Raw genomic sequence first — 16127 nt, forward strand, 5'->3', positions numbered from 1 at the left:
TACACAAGCAAATGTTTATGCATATTGATATTTAGTATCCATCTCTTTGTTCATTCTTCTATGTTTATATGAATATAAACTAAATCTGTGATAGTTGGTAGTGTTTTAAAATTATTATTCCTTTGTATCCACTTTCCACACAAGCGAGAAAATTTGCAAAGCATTGTGGTAACTTTGCATGATCAGTCAAAAGTGAACTTAACACATTCACCACTTTGAAATGTACTTGCTTTACATGTGAACAAATCACATTTCTTATCTCTGGCAGAGTTTTTGATGGGATGTTTGCTACTAAAACATGTTTGTACTTTGCTTATTGTACCTTAGATAGTGGAAGTTTCTACCTGTCTATGATTATCCATTGCAGGGACATTCATTTCAAATCAAGTCTAGAACTATCACACCTCGATGTTAAACAGCGTAAAACGACCATGTGTGGTTTTGGGTTTCAAAATTCATCATCTTGTCTTTTTGTAAAAGTGATTCTTAATGTGAACAGCAAAGTACCGCAATTAACCAATAAGTATTGCATGGTGGCTCTTACAAAAAAATGTATTCTCATGCAGAAATTATTGCAGTTTGCAGTAATTTATCGAAAACTGCCTGTGATTAAACTTCCACCATATTTTGTATGTGCTTGATGTAAAAAATCAGATAGCATGTACTTCTGATGAGAGACAGGATTTTAGAATGAATTCTTTCCATTGTCTTTTTTGACCATTTTTTCATCTACATTGCCTCTGCTCTTCCCTAATCTTGAAAATCAAAATGAAATGTGATACAGAAAACGTTAAGCTCTGTAATATATGTTCTGTATTTTTACACAGAGACATGCTGAGATTATAGTGGATATTTTAAATTTGAAAAAACTTAAAATTGGTTCCCCCAACCAAATTATGCAGGCAAATCCCATGTTTACTTTTGATCATGAAAGAAAATAATTGAAAGTTTTATAGATCATGGGTAAAAATTAAAAGAAATTAGGTCACACAGCTGTTTAGCAGAACACAACTTGATAATCAATGGCTTCAGTGACTGCATAAATAAATATGCATTTCTTAACGAAAAAAAGACATTAATAGATGGCATAGTGTACATGTCTGTATTTTGTTTTAGAAATCTATAAATAAATCGTATGCCACAGACTCTTTGTGAGTAGTTATTTTTAGCCTTTTAGCTTTGTAAGTATCTGTATCTGGTACTCAATGAATTTGACTTTTTTTGACACCTTGAAAATATATTCCAATATTTTAAATGATGTATATGCACTTTGGATTTGTACATTTTTTTGTTAGACATGAAAATTTCAGTGTCTTCAGTTACAAAGAATGCATCGCAAATATATGTGATTTGTCCAATGCATGAAGTATGTTTAGTGGATGGCATTAGTGTGTAACTTTTAAGCAGAACAAAGCTGTAGTGTCAAAATTACACCCTTGAACAAAATTTATGAAACTAGTGACGTCATTACTGCAGAGAAATTTCACTGGGAAAACCAGAATAAATCGATATACTGTATTGTATGAAGAATTTGAAGATACATCAAAGATATCTGGTGCCTTTTTCGTTGTTTGTGATTGCATCGTTGATTTTTTTTAATGCTCGTGCCATTTAATATTGATATAAAGATCAAATATGACTATTGCCCAACCAGCAAGACCGGAGAAAACTGGGTCCATGCTAAACTACAGTACTCCAAGGGATACTGTATGTTTGTATTCCATGTATGAGAGCCATCCTCAGACAAGCACTGATTAATACCAGAAGATGGAACCAGTTTTCTTCAGGTTTGCTGCATACTTGTAAGAAAAAAGCCTTGATTTGTGACTGTGTAAATTTTAAAATGATTTGTAAATTTTAAAGTTAAGTACATAAATTGTGTTATTATTACATTGTACAGTGGGCTGTGAGAATTCTTTTTTATGTTGAATGAAAACGTCAATGTATTTCAGTAACTAAACTGCGGGAATTTGTCTTCCATTGAAATGGGCAAAAAGGAAATAAATAGAATCTGTGACCATGCATTCTGATGCTGATTTGAATGTTTTGTTTTGCTGTCTGGATGAGTGTATGACTGATACAATGCTGTGAATGACATCATATCTGATGCGTTATTCATTTTATAAAGCATATGGTATCGTCAGAAGAAAATTAGATTTTCTGCCTATATCACGTACCACTTATGAGTCGTGCCTATTTTTTCTGAGAAGCTGACAAAATCATAGTATTTCAAAACAAAAGTAAACACAACACAAGTTATTCATAATATTGTTTATGTGTGTAAGGCCGTCTTCTCTGAACATCCCCAAAAATGTTATCAAGGAAAGAAAGGTACTAATACTTTTCAATCAGTGAAACAAATCTTTTTGGTGACAGTTTCAAAACAAAGTATGGTGAGTCAAGCTATCAAGGGTAGCTTTGCCAAAAAGATCAGACGAATGTCTTTTCCCCCCCCCTGGCCTAAATATTAATGATCAAATATTGCTATTGTCCAACCAGCACGACTGGAGAAAACTGGGTCCATGCTAAACTATAGAACTCTAAGGGTACTGTGTATTTGTATTCCATCTATGAAAGGCACCCTCAGACAAGCATTGATTAATCGTTCGTGAGCCAAAGTCAAGTTTTTGACACCTTTACAAAATGTAACACAGACAAAAGTGGTGTGAGTGCATCTGAAGGTGACAGTGCTGTGATAATTAATAACAGCGCCACCAGTGGTCACAGAGCGCATTCTACCTTGATCAAATAATACCCATAGCGAGTATTTTTTTCTCAGCCTTGTATTGCTGTAGAACTTGACATAATATGCTATAGCATGCTACCGCCATGGCTATGGGTATTGGTTGATCAAGGTAGAATGCACTGTCTGACCACTTGTGGCGCTGTAACTGTCTGCTACCTGGGGTGCGTTTGGGCGTACCGTTCTCGTCAGGAGAACATCCGACGAGGGCGAGCTTCCGATAGCTGTTCTTGTTCTTGACGACCAAACGACACAGCCTCGCTTTGGCAGAACTTGGTACAAATGTGATTATAGTCACGGCAACAGACAACTTTCACGAAGGAAATCCTGTTTCGCTATATTTAATCATCGTTCATACATCAGCTTACCAAAATATTACGTTGAAGACGTTTGTTGTACATTTGTACAACAGTTTCTCTCTCAAAAATTTTCGACAACTCTCCAAAAACGAAAAAACATCAAATGTTTGGAAAGATTAAACTTGTAATAATAATTCACCCATCTCGACTTGTATCCTGAGACGTTTTTCATACAATAGCAACATAGCACTGACATTTTCATTTCGCGCGGCTGGTTCCGCCATCTTGTTCTCGTCTGCTCCCGGATCAGACCAGGGTTGTGTTCTTCGTTCTCGGAACGAAGATCGGCTATTTCCGGAAATGTAGCGAAGAGAATCGAGCGCGCGTCGGCACATCCGAGCACCGTTCTCGTGTCGAGAACAGTGCGCCCAATAGTCTCGGTTACCCAGACTCCTCTGCGCTACCGGCGAGAAGAGAGTCTGGGGAAATGCTATGGCACGGTTTGTAACACAAAATGGCCGCTGACAGAATTACGGACAGACGCTGATTGGCTTATCCGTCAGTATGACCCTGGGTCACTGCAACTCGACTGAAAACATGGAGACGACGCAGCGGAGACGACACATGCTGTAAGTGACTCTCGGCAATGTCTGTGTGTGTGATTTGTTGTGTTTTCATAAGAGACCGTAGCTGCAGTACAGTAGCTCGAGGTTTTGCCCGGGTATTTGGGTCGGGCGGCAAAACCAGATGGTTTTGCAGTCCGACCCAAATACCCAGGCAAAACCTCGAGTCGAGCTACTGTACTGCAGCTAGGAGAGTTTGTGCAATTGTGAAAAAGATCGCAAAAAATTGAGAGATTGGCGACTAGAAAAAAAAAGAATGTTTCCATGTACACCAAATGCGGTATGTATGCAATATACGGTGGTTTCAACTGGGTTCGAACTCACAACGTACGGTACCCAGTCTCCTATGTAGCGGAGATATATCTTTAATAGCTATCGATACTAATCACTACCGACCACATACATGTCATCTGTCTTTCCTTCTACCTCCATGATCTGTCTAATGAGTGTTGCCATAAACAGTGAACCACAGTCCCTCTATGGGACTGTGAGCGAACCCATACTTTTGCAAGTTAATTACGTTGCCTACACACTTCTGAAACTTGACCGGAAAAAACTTCCAAACACCTCGCGCAGGAAAATATCACCACAAAGATATTTTTCAAACTTCCCAAAGTCTTACATAACGAGAGGTTGATAGTGCCACTAAGCACGTTTTTTTCAAACACTGTCATGATTGTTCGCCCTATTCTGTGCATCTATATCACAAGACTCAGAAACTACCATGTGGCCCTCAACTGTCTAAGTGCTGCCCTAAGCTTATGGCAGTGTGACCAAATGTTAAATGATATTCTACAGAGGAAACAAGATGAGGGAAAATCAAGCCAATTCACGTATCCAATTTTCATCAGAGTATGTGTTCATTTAGAGATAACTTGCCATATGTTTATGGATCCATTGCAGATCTCTCAAGTAACCACTTCCTGTATCACCCCAAGACAAGTTATGAAGTGAACAAAACAGACACTACAACACAAAAGGTATGTATATTTTCTGTTAAGTTTGATTTTCAAGGCTATTATACCTGCGGTATTGAAGACCATACAATTTTGTACATTTTATTTTTGCTATATCATATACACTTGTGATTCTGATGTGTCTGTACTCTAACCACTCAATTTTCAAAAAAAAAAGAATCGCCAAATGTGACACCACTCAAATTCTACATCTGATGTTATTTTGGACACTGTCTTACTACTTGCACTTTTAAGGTTCAGCTTGTGAATTTTAACCAAAATTGTTAAAACTGTGATCATAACAATTTTTATCTTATTAACTTTTAATGTGATAGAATCTTATAGAATACTATTTGTGCTTTTAATTACATTGTATATATTCAATAGATAGAAACCAATGTCTGTTTTTTTAATTTGATACAGGTAATAACAACTCCGACCCGTATTCCCAAGCCTGATATATCCTATGGTATGGAGAGAGATGCTTGAGGCATTGGAGATATGCTATGCTTGTCTATTATTCTAGTCACAAGATCAAGTATAGACTTGAGGGTTTTCTTCTCCAAGCAAGTACCGAAGCACTGTTGTCACCATGGCTCAGTCATCAAATAACCTGGAATAGGTTCATTAACTTATCGAGAGGAGAAGGAAATAATTTTGACGGTTACTATGTCATGGAACTCCCAAATAGACTTGCTGAGAAAAGAATGAAATCATTGGGACTAAATCACACCAGTGCTGCTGTTGCCAGGATCGGAAAGACTGTGTTGTACTGTGATGACATTGAGAACTTCAGAGAAGCATTAGCTTCAAGAACTCGATGTTGCATTTCAGTCAGGAACACATACAAAAGCTAGTGTTGATAGTGAACATATATGAGGAGTTGAAACATAAGTCAGGGAGGGCACATGATCATTTCCCAAACTTTATGCTGACATTTTCTGTAATATTGATCCCAAAGAATAACACAGGTGGATAAATGGAAAGTAAAAAGAATACTCAACTAGTAAATGGGCATTCTGAAAAAGTGCACTCACAGGCTGTTGTAATTGTGTGCATTTGTGAGATTTGAATTTTTTTTGCTATCACAGAACATCTGTTTGAACATCGCATTGCAAATTACCACCAATTTCATTCCGCTCTAGAGATTTCATTGCTGAACATGGATTTTTGTGTGCTATCTTGACTGATTACTCTGATTACTTTTATTGGCATCTTGCAGACACCAACAAGGAACACAAGTGAGGAAACAAGATCCTTTCATTTTGATTCATGTGTTCCATTGTTAAACCCCATGCTAAAGTACAATGTAGGTCTGTGATGTAAACATACAGACATCAAGACAGGAACATTACAAGTCTTGACTTGTAAGGGAGTGTTTAATTTTTTACATCTGGGGGAGGGGGATTTTGATTTTTTCCAGATTATTTTTGGGTGACCCACCCTTCAAATTCTTGAGGAAAATACATGCGCCCCACCCCTGTCAATATGTATGTCATATTTATTGACATGGGTTAGTCAAAAAGTAAATAAAGATTTCAAATATTCTCAATACATCTTCTGAGTTTTGTGTAAATCAATAACTTTTATTACAATATTGGAGGCCACCAGCCCAAAAGTGTACATGTCACATAATGAAGTTCAGGTATGGAGGGAGCAAAATCATCAATCACAAATGAATAAATAAATAATACTGCCTTTAACAAAACACAGAGTAGTTCTCATGATACTCATTCAAATGCAGAGTTTGACCTTTCGAAAGCATGACACATAGACTTGGCTTAATTTTGAATGACTGTCTCATTCTGGTCTAGTAACAGTAAAGAAAACTTTGCACTGTAGGCAGTGTGTAATAGTATTTGGATAAATATTGGACTCTGAGATCACTATACAGTGGGGAGATCACAATACACTGGGAAGACCAAGCAAAATTGAAATTGTTTTGAATATAACTACACAGTAAGGCCAGGGAAAAAAATTGTTCATCCAAATCGCCACTTCTACTTTTGCAGATTTGGAATTTTATGTTTTTGAAATTTTGAAAATTTGTTTACTAGGTGGGCTTTTGAAGCTTGCCCCCTAGTGGATCTGCACAACTATTGCTTGTATCCACCATTTGTGTTTAATACATGTTTATTCTAGATCTGCTGCACTCCTGCACGCAATTCACTCTGTAATTGAAGAGTGTTGCAAAATCTTGACCAGGTTATCATTACCGTGAAATTACTGGTAGATTTTGCTGGTTTGGAAAAAAAAAATTGCTAGCCGCTTCTGAAGCTTGGCGCAAAAATCTGATGAACAAAAATTTTTTTCCCCTGGGCTAAAGATAGCTGCAGTCATAGCTCTCGTGGGTTGTACCGGAAAAAAACAAGCGCTACAGATCCTACCTATGCCAAAGTACATATTCTAAGCGAACGGAATTCCGTTTGCGCCTCTGCATGCTTTTCTCCCGCTCTGGTCTTATTTTCTTGGCTTTTTCACATTCAGACCAAATTTAGTACCTACCCTGACAAAACAGTCTTGCTGTTAGTACATCCAACTGGAGCACTGCAAAGTAAATCAAAGTTCTGTTGCTGTCTGTCGATGTCCATTAATCATCACAGGGCAAGCCAAGATGGCAATGTGTGAATGGATTAATGGACATCAACCAGTAAATTTTTGATTTACTCTTCTCTGCGCCTGTTGGATCTACTTACAGTAAAGACACTTTTTAGGGTAGGTACTAAATATGGTCCGAACAGTAAGTAAGCCAAGAAAATGAGACCATAGCTGGAGAAAAAACATGCAGAGGCACAAATGGAACTCTGTTGCTTAGAGTAGGTACTTACACATGGGACATGGGTAGGATCTGTGGCTCTCGTTTTCTCATGCAGCTAGCCTAACACCAATCCTTTTGCTCTACAGCCCTCTAAGTCCAGCATTCCTGATCTTGTTCAGCCTAGACATATTGAAAACCATGACACTTTTCTGAATGCAAGTATGTTAAGTTGTATGTAAATCCTAATAGTTTCACTCTAATTTTTCACTAATGATTTTCCACACCACTGAGGCAATATGTGAATCAAACACAAACTCTGTGAGTGTATCGTCCTTACAATGAATGTAGGGAATATTGTCTACAATATCAGAAATGACAGCATCTGTCAACCTAGTCATTACTATTGATGAAATCAAAGCCTAAGACATTTAATCTCTATATGTGGTCAGTTCTTGTTTGATGATCCGTTGTTGTTCGTCAGTAATACTACTAATCAGGTGCTCATGTTGTCTGGCATCCTTAGCAGCTGCACAAAGTTCCTCATTGTTAAGTCGCTCTGCGATCAAACCAGAACGTATAGGGCATTCCCCACAGTCACATTGCCCATAGCAAATGTCTGATTCCTGTACAAAGCCTTCAAAGGATCTAGAAGCTCCCCAATGAATGGACATGTAGACATCAGGGGCATCCACTCCCATACTGAATGCAACAGTAGCTATGATTACTCTCAACTTAGATTCAGTCTTGCTGAATGATTTTCAACCAATCATGTTTCACTGGTGTGGAGTGGTGGTACATGGTAAACAGTGCATTCTGAAATGTTGGTGACCCAATCCATGATTCTTCATTTAATTCAATGATAAAATACTTGTAAAAATAAGCACAAGAATTGATATTTCTGCAGTAAATTATGTGTTTCTTAGTTAGCGTCTTCATGCATCTCAGAGATTCAAAAAGCCAAGAGAATGTGTCAGCAATTGATGTTGGAGCCTGTATTGTTTGGTAGAATATATTGTGGCGGTCAAGATCACATCTCACCAGCTCACATTTTTCCATGCATAACATTTTCTTTATTTCAGATCTGGAGTTGCTGTTACAGTGAGTGCTACCATGTTAGCTCTTGGAAGAAGACTCTGTAGTTCGCCAATGTGAGCATAGTATTTTACCCCTGTACAAGTAAAAATAAAAATAGACATGTCAACATTTTTATGAGTGGGAGATCATAAAGCTGTGTGTGGTCATCTCTATCTCAGCAGGATTAGCAATATTTCATATCACTTTTCAAATTTAAGTGTTTTCTGTTTCATTGTGCTGAATATGATGATTATCTTTGCCAGTTCACTCAATTCTCATGCAAAATTGGTGATTTTAGCATTATACAATATTTCTTCAAAAATACTGAAAAATCTGATGGCAGCTACATTCCTCACTCAGACATTCAATGTGATAAAAGTTTTGAAGTAAAACTGAATAATTTATACTATGTATACACACACAAACGTAGACATATATTTTTATATACACGTTATTAATTATTGACACATACCACAGAACAACACAGTGTGCTTCATCGACAACTATGGAAAGGTGTCTCTGTACTTTGATTGGCATAGATGATTTCTTCAATTACCACTAAATAGCATTTCTGGACTGAGTAGCATGATGGCACTATCTCTGTCTGTGAATGAAAAAATATGTAATACTGTATTTATGAAGACTGCAGTTGAATATGTCATATTGGGAAAATACACATGTTATTTATAGAATGAAATGACAAATCGTATGTAGTTTTGCATTTTGTATTTTGTCCTTCAATAGTTGATACTGCCATTGATAATAACTGTTTTGCACACCCTTACATGTAACACCACACCATCGCAGTACTTGACAATATAACTGTACATGTCTGAGAAAGTTTCGAGTCATATTATTATATGCCAGCTTACACCCATATGGGATGCATGAAAACACTTATTGAGAGATAATATTTCATAAAAGTAATGCAGTTCAGTTTCTATTAAATACATCAAGGTAGTAGGTTTAAATAACATATGGTCCCACAAGTCTTGATAATAGATTAGTGGATAGATAGTTGCAGCATTCTCAAAATTAGGTGATATGATTTATTGACATTACCATACATTTTACAAATAAAAAAATGGAATTACACATGATCATATAAACAAACCTGTAATAGAGCCTTGTTCTTGATCACTCAGCTGTACTGTACGTTGAGACGCTGCACCTGGTCAGCCATAAGGGACACCAGTGTTGAGATCTAAAACAACCTTGTGGTTCATCCGAGGATTGTTGTGATATTCATTTAGTATGTTCAGTAACAAAGCATAGATGATAGTTTTTCAATAGCCGGTCAGCAATACTGTCATGACTTCACTGCCATTCACTAGATGCTTTAAGCACTCCACTTGTTTATCCTGATGGAAATGTATTTATAAAAAAATACCAACAAGGTTTTAATAGGCTCTATGTTTAGTTATGAAAGCACAAGATTGATAAAAAGTCATCAATGTAGACAGGATTCTTGAGGCTTCAAGTATTGTCACTTTGTTTTTTTGGCTCTCTTACTTACACCATAGACCCTTTACCCTTTGCTCCAGTGTATATGCTTACACACACACACACACACACACACACACACACACACACACACACACACACACATACACACACACACACACACACAACAACAACAACAACAACAAACAACAACAACAATATAGCAGAAATAATGAAGTATTTTTTTGGTACATGGGGTTGTGCACATATCTACTTATGAAAATGATCGTACAATTTTTGCAGCTAAAGCTTTATTTTTAAAATAACTGTGAACAGTCAGTGTCAAAAACAATGTGATTGGCACTGTTTTCTCCACTCGATAATATGTATGGGTATGGGTGGTTTCAATGATCGTAGCGGAGGTTGCTCGTCTGGATTGACTTTGTACGCGACCTGGTAGCTGCAATGATTGTAGGGGGCGGGTTTGTTCGTCTGGATTGACTTTGTACGCGACCTTGGGGTCGCGTACAAAGTCCAGACGAGCGACTCCTCCTGCAATCATTGCAGCTACGGTACAGGTAATCGAGATATGTAATCTAAGCAACTGATTCAGTTACTGAATTCCAATGCCTGTCTGAGTCTGTACATGGATGTAAAAAATAGACCTTACACCCATGGTCTGTACACCAGAGACCCTCGAGAAAAACTGGTACAACTATTCATTTGTGTGGCAACGAGAGGATGAAGTGTGCATTGGCAAACGAGCTAGCATTTTGAGAAATTAAACTATGTGGTGATTAACTAGACCAAATAGAACGAGAAATTCCCACCTTTAACGAGTATGGTATATCGTACAAGGTCAAAGACGCTTCAATTACAGCGTTCAATCGGTGTCCATCGATGGCTGTCCATGTTTTCAGTCGAGTTGCAGTGACCCAGGGTCATACTGACGGATAAGCCAATCAGCGTCTGTCCGTAATTCTGTCAGCGGCCATTTTGTGTTACAAACCGTGCCATAGCATTTCCCCAGACTCTCTTCTCGCCGGTAGCGCAGAGGAGTCTGGGTAACCGAGACTATGCGCCCAAACGCACCCCTGGGCTTTCATCATAGAAAAGTCAGGCCCACGGTCCCACCATATGATTTTTGCACCATTCATGGGATTTAGAAACAAGTACAATTATTCTGTGTGCATAATCAAATTATTTATCAGAATATGACTGTCTAAGGCCTGGAAGCATTAATAAATTGTTCCTCAGAATTTGTGGCAAGTAGATGTACCATACTGATAGACGTAACCCCACCTTGAGAATGTTTAAAAGTAAAATTGTTTTCCTTTGAGGGCTTTTTGTTCACATTTTTAGTGTTTTTTCCTTCTGGGAGCATGTGGAAATGCTAAGAATTTGTTCTGTCATCACTGTAATGTAATGCCTCCATCATTGTGGACAGCTTGTAAAATCTAGACTCCAAGTCATCAGTAACAATATAACCAGGAGATTTTCCTAGTCTGTAAAAAATATTTAAAAATTTCGCTGGCCACCTTAATAGCTTTACCAAAAAGATCAAAGGAATGATTTGTTTTTCCCCCTGACCTATAAAACACCAATATTTTGGTAGATTTTGTGGCACTCACTCATTTCAGTTCATGAACTGGTGTTTTCTTTACTCCTAAGAGTACATGTCGGGTGTCTTGATGCCAAATGGAAGGGGAAAACTGAAGCAAGATGAGCAGTGCTCTTTCTTGATGAACTTTGATAAACCGGCAGTACTTTCATACAAATTTCCAAAGTGACTGCAGAGAGAGATTTGGAAGTTAAAAAAGAAACAGAAATGTGGTAATTAAAGGGTTCCAACAAAAATAAGGCTATCACAAGATTGGTGGAAAATAGTTTTGCACCGGACAAGATCTCATTCATACGTGATGTAACACACAACTTTCAGTAGAGCTTGCATGCTTCACGATATTCATTTCAGTCGTTGAGGGCGCTATAAGTCTGCTGCTGCTACTGGGTCTCACTAGTGAGAATTGGAAGGGCGAAGCAACTGCATCACAAACATCAGACGTCCTTACAAACAAACAAACACAAATACTTATACAAGTTTAGAATTGTTTATTCAAAAACTTCTCTAAGTTTGGAGAAAAACCAGCAAATAATCAACAAGAAAACCAAAATCATACTTGGCAATTAGAGTTTCCACAGATGCACAGTTAGTTTGTAATGCCCTACACCCCTTTGCAGACTAGCTTCAACCATTATATTTTCTAAAATCTTACTTGCACACACGGTATTTCAGAAAACTTCCCCCAGTTTGGTCTATGAGTTCCCTATTTATGGAAATACATTGTACACATATTGACAAGTTTAAAATAATGGCAAAATAACTGTCAACTTGTATCAGTATTTTAAGGAAAGGAAAAAATCGTTTTCTGACTACCAGTATGAAGCATTCAGATTTTGTTTTTGAAATATTTATTGAGCTTCCATTTCAGTTGTGTTTCTTATCCAAAAAATATGATGGTATTTGCACACACACTTTGACGTCATGGCAACTAGCAGATCATACTTTGCAAGTTTTCCAGCTGAGCACTAAATAAACAGCTATTTACAAATCAGATAAAACAGAAAACTTAAAATTCGTAATGTACGGTTGGCTCTGGTACTTTGTCAGGGTCTCCACCATACTCTATGTGTAAATTACTGTATGGGTACTGCTTTTTACCCTGAAACAAATAACAAACAAACAAACAATCACGCTGTTATAATTAAAAATGGCAGCAATTGAATAGCTTTGTGTTCCACGCTAAAAATGATATCACAAATTTCACTTCACATCATAGACCGAGAAAATAAAGCAAATAAACTTGAACATACTTTTTGAACATTTATTTTATGGACTTGAACATTGAGGCTTCATGTATATCATAATAGCTGATTAAACTAGATCCACAGGTTTGTTGGACCCCATGCTTGTTTTCTGTATTGTTATAACCATGCTTATTGTTTGAATTTTACACACAGTTGTCTATGTACATCACTTTATGACTTGTCTAGCTTGTGTATCATTGGAATAGCTGCTGTTTTGAATTTTGTATCCCAGTAAAGTTTAAGGGATTTGTTTCTGTTGTACTCAAATATTGCACAGGCACCCCTGACTTTTATTCTTGATTTTGACAGATGATGGCTTTACACTTTCTTGAGAGAAAATGTAAGTTTTTCAGTTTTGTGGCATGTACCACCTCAATGATAGAAGTGCCAAGTTATTTTGAATCACTCCTGTTGAAGTACAGTGCTGAAGCATTGACTTTGACAGAGGGTATTTTGAACAGTCATAAAATTAACAATACTTACAACGGGCCAGAAGAGAGGATATTTTATTCCAAACATTACAAGTGTTCCAAGCACTGCTACGACTCCAAAGAATGCCATGACTTGGGTTTTACTGTTAAAAGAAGAAAAAGAACAAACTCCTTGTAAAATATTGACATGTAAAGAACTGTTGGCAAGTCTTGTTGACAAACACAGATGTTTGTCAACAAAATAGGCAGTGCAGTCATTGTTGGCTAAGAGAAGTGGACATTTCGAGTTTTATGTTGTTTCCAATATAGTATTGCTATCATATCATACACTGTATACAAAAGTATTTGTGCATAGTACCTTTTATGGGAAGCTAAAGTACCTGATCTATGGAAGGTATTTAAGTATTTTGGTTTGTATTTGTGACTATTGTGTTTTGTTGTGCAGACCATATCTAGTGAGAACACATCTTTCAATAGAGCAATGAAAAATGCATCACTACATCTTGGCTGTTTTTACAAAACCTTTTACCTTGTATAGGTGAAGACTTGTACTGTTAACTCAATACATACTGGATTTACAATATTAGGATCAACTGTACCAGATAAACTGGTGCTACCTCTTATAAATTAAACCCTACCATGCTCCAGTAAACTGAGTCTTGGCTTGTATTTACCTTTGTATGGGTGAAGACTTGTACTGTTAACTCCGTACATACAATAAAACAAAATACAGTTTCTATGTGTCCAAACGTGCGACATCGCTGCACCCTATATGGAATCTGTAGAACAAGTCTTTGGGCCAGCAGATAATGATCGTACAATATTTAAATTTTTGTGGCGTTACGGAGAAGTTTTGTGAGCACATGTCATTGGTGGATCAATATGTCTAGGATGCCAAATTCTTGTTGGCTACTTACAATGGAGGGTTAAAGTCTTTGTCCCAGTTGGGTCTGTTTCTCCACATAATATCTTCATCTATGTGATACTGAAATAAAAGAAATTCTGGTGAGAATCCCACACAAACTGTGTAACAGAGACTTGCATGCAATCTTGTTTTATTAGAAAGTGATACACTATTCCGGATTGGGGAATTTTGTGTCCACACAGTATGTACTCACCACATCTCCGTAATTCCTCCTGATGTCCGGAAAATCCCAGTCATCCCAGTGACTCCTTGTATCAACATGCTGCCTTTCCAGCTTGGGATAATCACCCCATCCTAAACCATCATCTGGATAAGGTTTGTAGTCTTCCACTCTCATGTTGTATTTCTTGGCTGCCCTGGCACGTTCTTCTGCTGTTTCTGGGTACTGTCCTGGTAATTCATCTCTGGTCATTTCCACTGGAACATGAAAATGAGAGAGTTTTTGTCGTGGCTAGTTCATTAATGTAGAATAGACACACCATAAGCAACATCACACAGTTATGAGGATTAGATGGGATATGCCCTGAAACAACAAATCACAATGATGAAACCCTGCCCAATAGGGTAAGACAATTTCGCTATTTACATGTACCGGTAGTATTGCTTGCTTTTGTGTGGATTTTCTTGATTTTCTTACAACGGAGATAGCACTCACTCTGTGTGCTAACTCCATGGTCTGATTGAAGAATTCTCTGGATAGGTCAGGGGTGGGGAAGTGGGTGTTTACATTGACTGTTTCAGTATGGCTTTCGCATTGGATAGGTTCAGTAATGGGGCAGCTGCAGTACTGTAGCTCGATGTTTTGCCTGAGTATTTGGTTTGGATGGCAAAACCAGACGTCCAACCCAAATATCCAGGCAAAACATCGTGCAGCAGTACTGCAGCTAATAATGGGGAGACTTACAGTGCCTTTGGCATTCAACCATGCCAGTATTCACCACACTGTGTTTGCTTGAATAGATAATAACGGTAACACTCCACTGACGACACACAAAAATAGCCATGTGGGACTATCAACAATCTGACACAGCCGACCAGGCTATGTTTACGTTATGAAGTACACTGTCACACCACAACGCTAACCCGGGCAAAACTTTGAACCACTGCACCTGTACTATTTACTCCATGTAGTAACACTGAAAGGTCAAATATTTTTAATGGACACTGACTTATTGGAATATTTTCCCAAAACACATCCTGTCTGCAACTGTAGGGAACATTTTTCCTGGAGTATTTTATCTACTGAAAACTAACATGAACGTTCGGCTAGAAAACGCTGATCACAGATTCCAAGCGTTGAAACTTGGAATGAACAATCATAATTTGGCATTAGCACGTAGCAAGAATCTCGACTGATGAGTGACTGAAAAGCTCATATGAGACATTTTCACGTGAATCGCATGCTACAAAATGTGCAGAGTGTATCAGAATCACTTACGATTTCTGGCCTGCAACGCAATCACGCCTCTTTGGCGAAATAAAGGTCGCAGTTTCCCAGCTGCCCGGCAAAGATGGGAAGCCATTTTGGTCGACCTCAAATAGCATGCGCAAAGCAAGTTCGCGCATTGTGTTCTGGGAAACGACCTTGAGTGCCCGCGGTCAGCCAAACTTGACTCTCCACAGGCGCTGTGCCTTGTTTTGTGCGCGCCGCGATGGGCCTGCATTCGAAGGCTGTGCAGCTGTGAGCACGCGCTGCCAGACACAGCTGGGATTCGCGTCGCGTCTCTGAAGGGCGCGCGCGTATTCCAACAGGGAAGAACGCGAATCGCAGGGTCTCTGCCAGACTAAGCCAAACTCTGTGGAGCTAGCTCGTTTCCAAATTCCTCAATTTTTTCATTGTATGCAATGTCTATTCATAAAGACAGTTGATCGCATAAATCAACAAATAACTAGTCATATTAATGGAGAATAATCATTTGCGAACAACTTTGTGAAAAGTTCCATTGGAAAGAGGTATTTTATCAATTTTATCACTATCCAATTTCAGAAAAAGTGCTCTTCATATGTCTC

At 38.0% G+C, this 16127-nt stretch overlaps 1 protein-coding gene and 2 long non-coding RNA genes across 3 annotated transcripts; 1 reads left to right on the top strand and 2 right to left on the bottom strand.

Annotated features, from left to right (window-relative positions):
- Nucleotides 1-3476: 3476 nt before the first annotated feature.
- On the top strand, nucleotides 3477-6177 carry LOC139116528 (uncharacterized). Its single transcript, XR_011548331.1, has 3 exons — nucleotides 3477-3671; nucleotides 4569-4645; nucleotides 5045-6177. It is a non-coding gene; the product is annotated as an uncharacterized lncRNA (long non-coding RNA).
- A 9-nt stretch (nucleotides 6178-6186) lies between these two features.
- LOC139116536 (uncharacterized) lies at nucleotides 6187-10973 on the bottom strand. The gene is made up of 4 exons (XR_011548337.1): nucleotides 10727-10973; nucleotides 9568-9814; nucleotides 8926-9057; nucleotides 6187-8547 (listed from the first exon to the last, which is right to left on the bottom strand). It is a non-coding gene; the product is annotated as an uncharacterized lncRNA (long non-coding RNA).
- Nucleotides 10974-11985: 1012 nt separating this feature from the next.
- Nucleotides 11986-15704, bottom strand: LOC139116556 (NADH dehydrogenase [ubiquinone] 1 beta subcomplex subunit 8, mitochondrial-like). Its single transcript, XM_070679157.1, has 5 exons — nucleotides 15556-15704; nucleotides 14311-14534; nucleotides 14110-14177; nucleotides 13245-13335; nucleotides 11986-12616 (listed from the first exon to the last, which is right to left on the bottom strand). The coding sequence occupies exons 1-5, from the start codon at nucleotides 15638-15640 to the stop codon at nucleotides 12524-12526; spliced, it is 561 nt and encodes a 186-aa protein (XP_070535258.1). The 5' UTR covers nucleotides 15641-15704; the 3' UTR covers nucleotides 11986-12523.
- Nucleotides 15705-16127: the final 423 nt, after the last annotated feature.

This window comes from Ptychodera flava, chromosome 2, assembly GCF_041260155.1.
Source record: "Ptychodera flava strain L36383 chromosome 2, AS_Pfla_20210202, whole genome shotgun sequence".
NCBI classification, from domain to species: Eukaryota; Metazoa; Hemichordata; class Enteropneusta; family Ptychoderidae; genus Ptychodera; species Ptychodera flava.

Excerpts from the sequence above, each read along its gene's own strand:
- LOC139116556 (XM_070679157.1), bottom strand. The coding sequence starts at position 15,640 with ATGGCTTCCCATCTTTGCCGGGCAGCTGGGAAACTGCGACCTTTATTT. Across the intron at positions 14,178-14,310 it reads GGAGGAATTACGGAGATGTG|TATCACATAGATGAAGATAT; the intron begins GTGAGTACATAC and ends CTTTTATTTCAG. Across the intron at positions 13,336-14,109 it reads AAAGACTTTAACCCTCCATT|TAAAACCCAAGTCATGGCAT; the intron begins GTAAGTAGCCAA and ends TTCTTTTAACAG.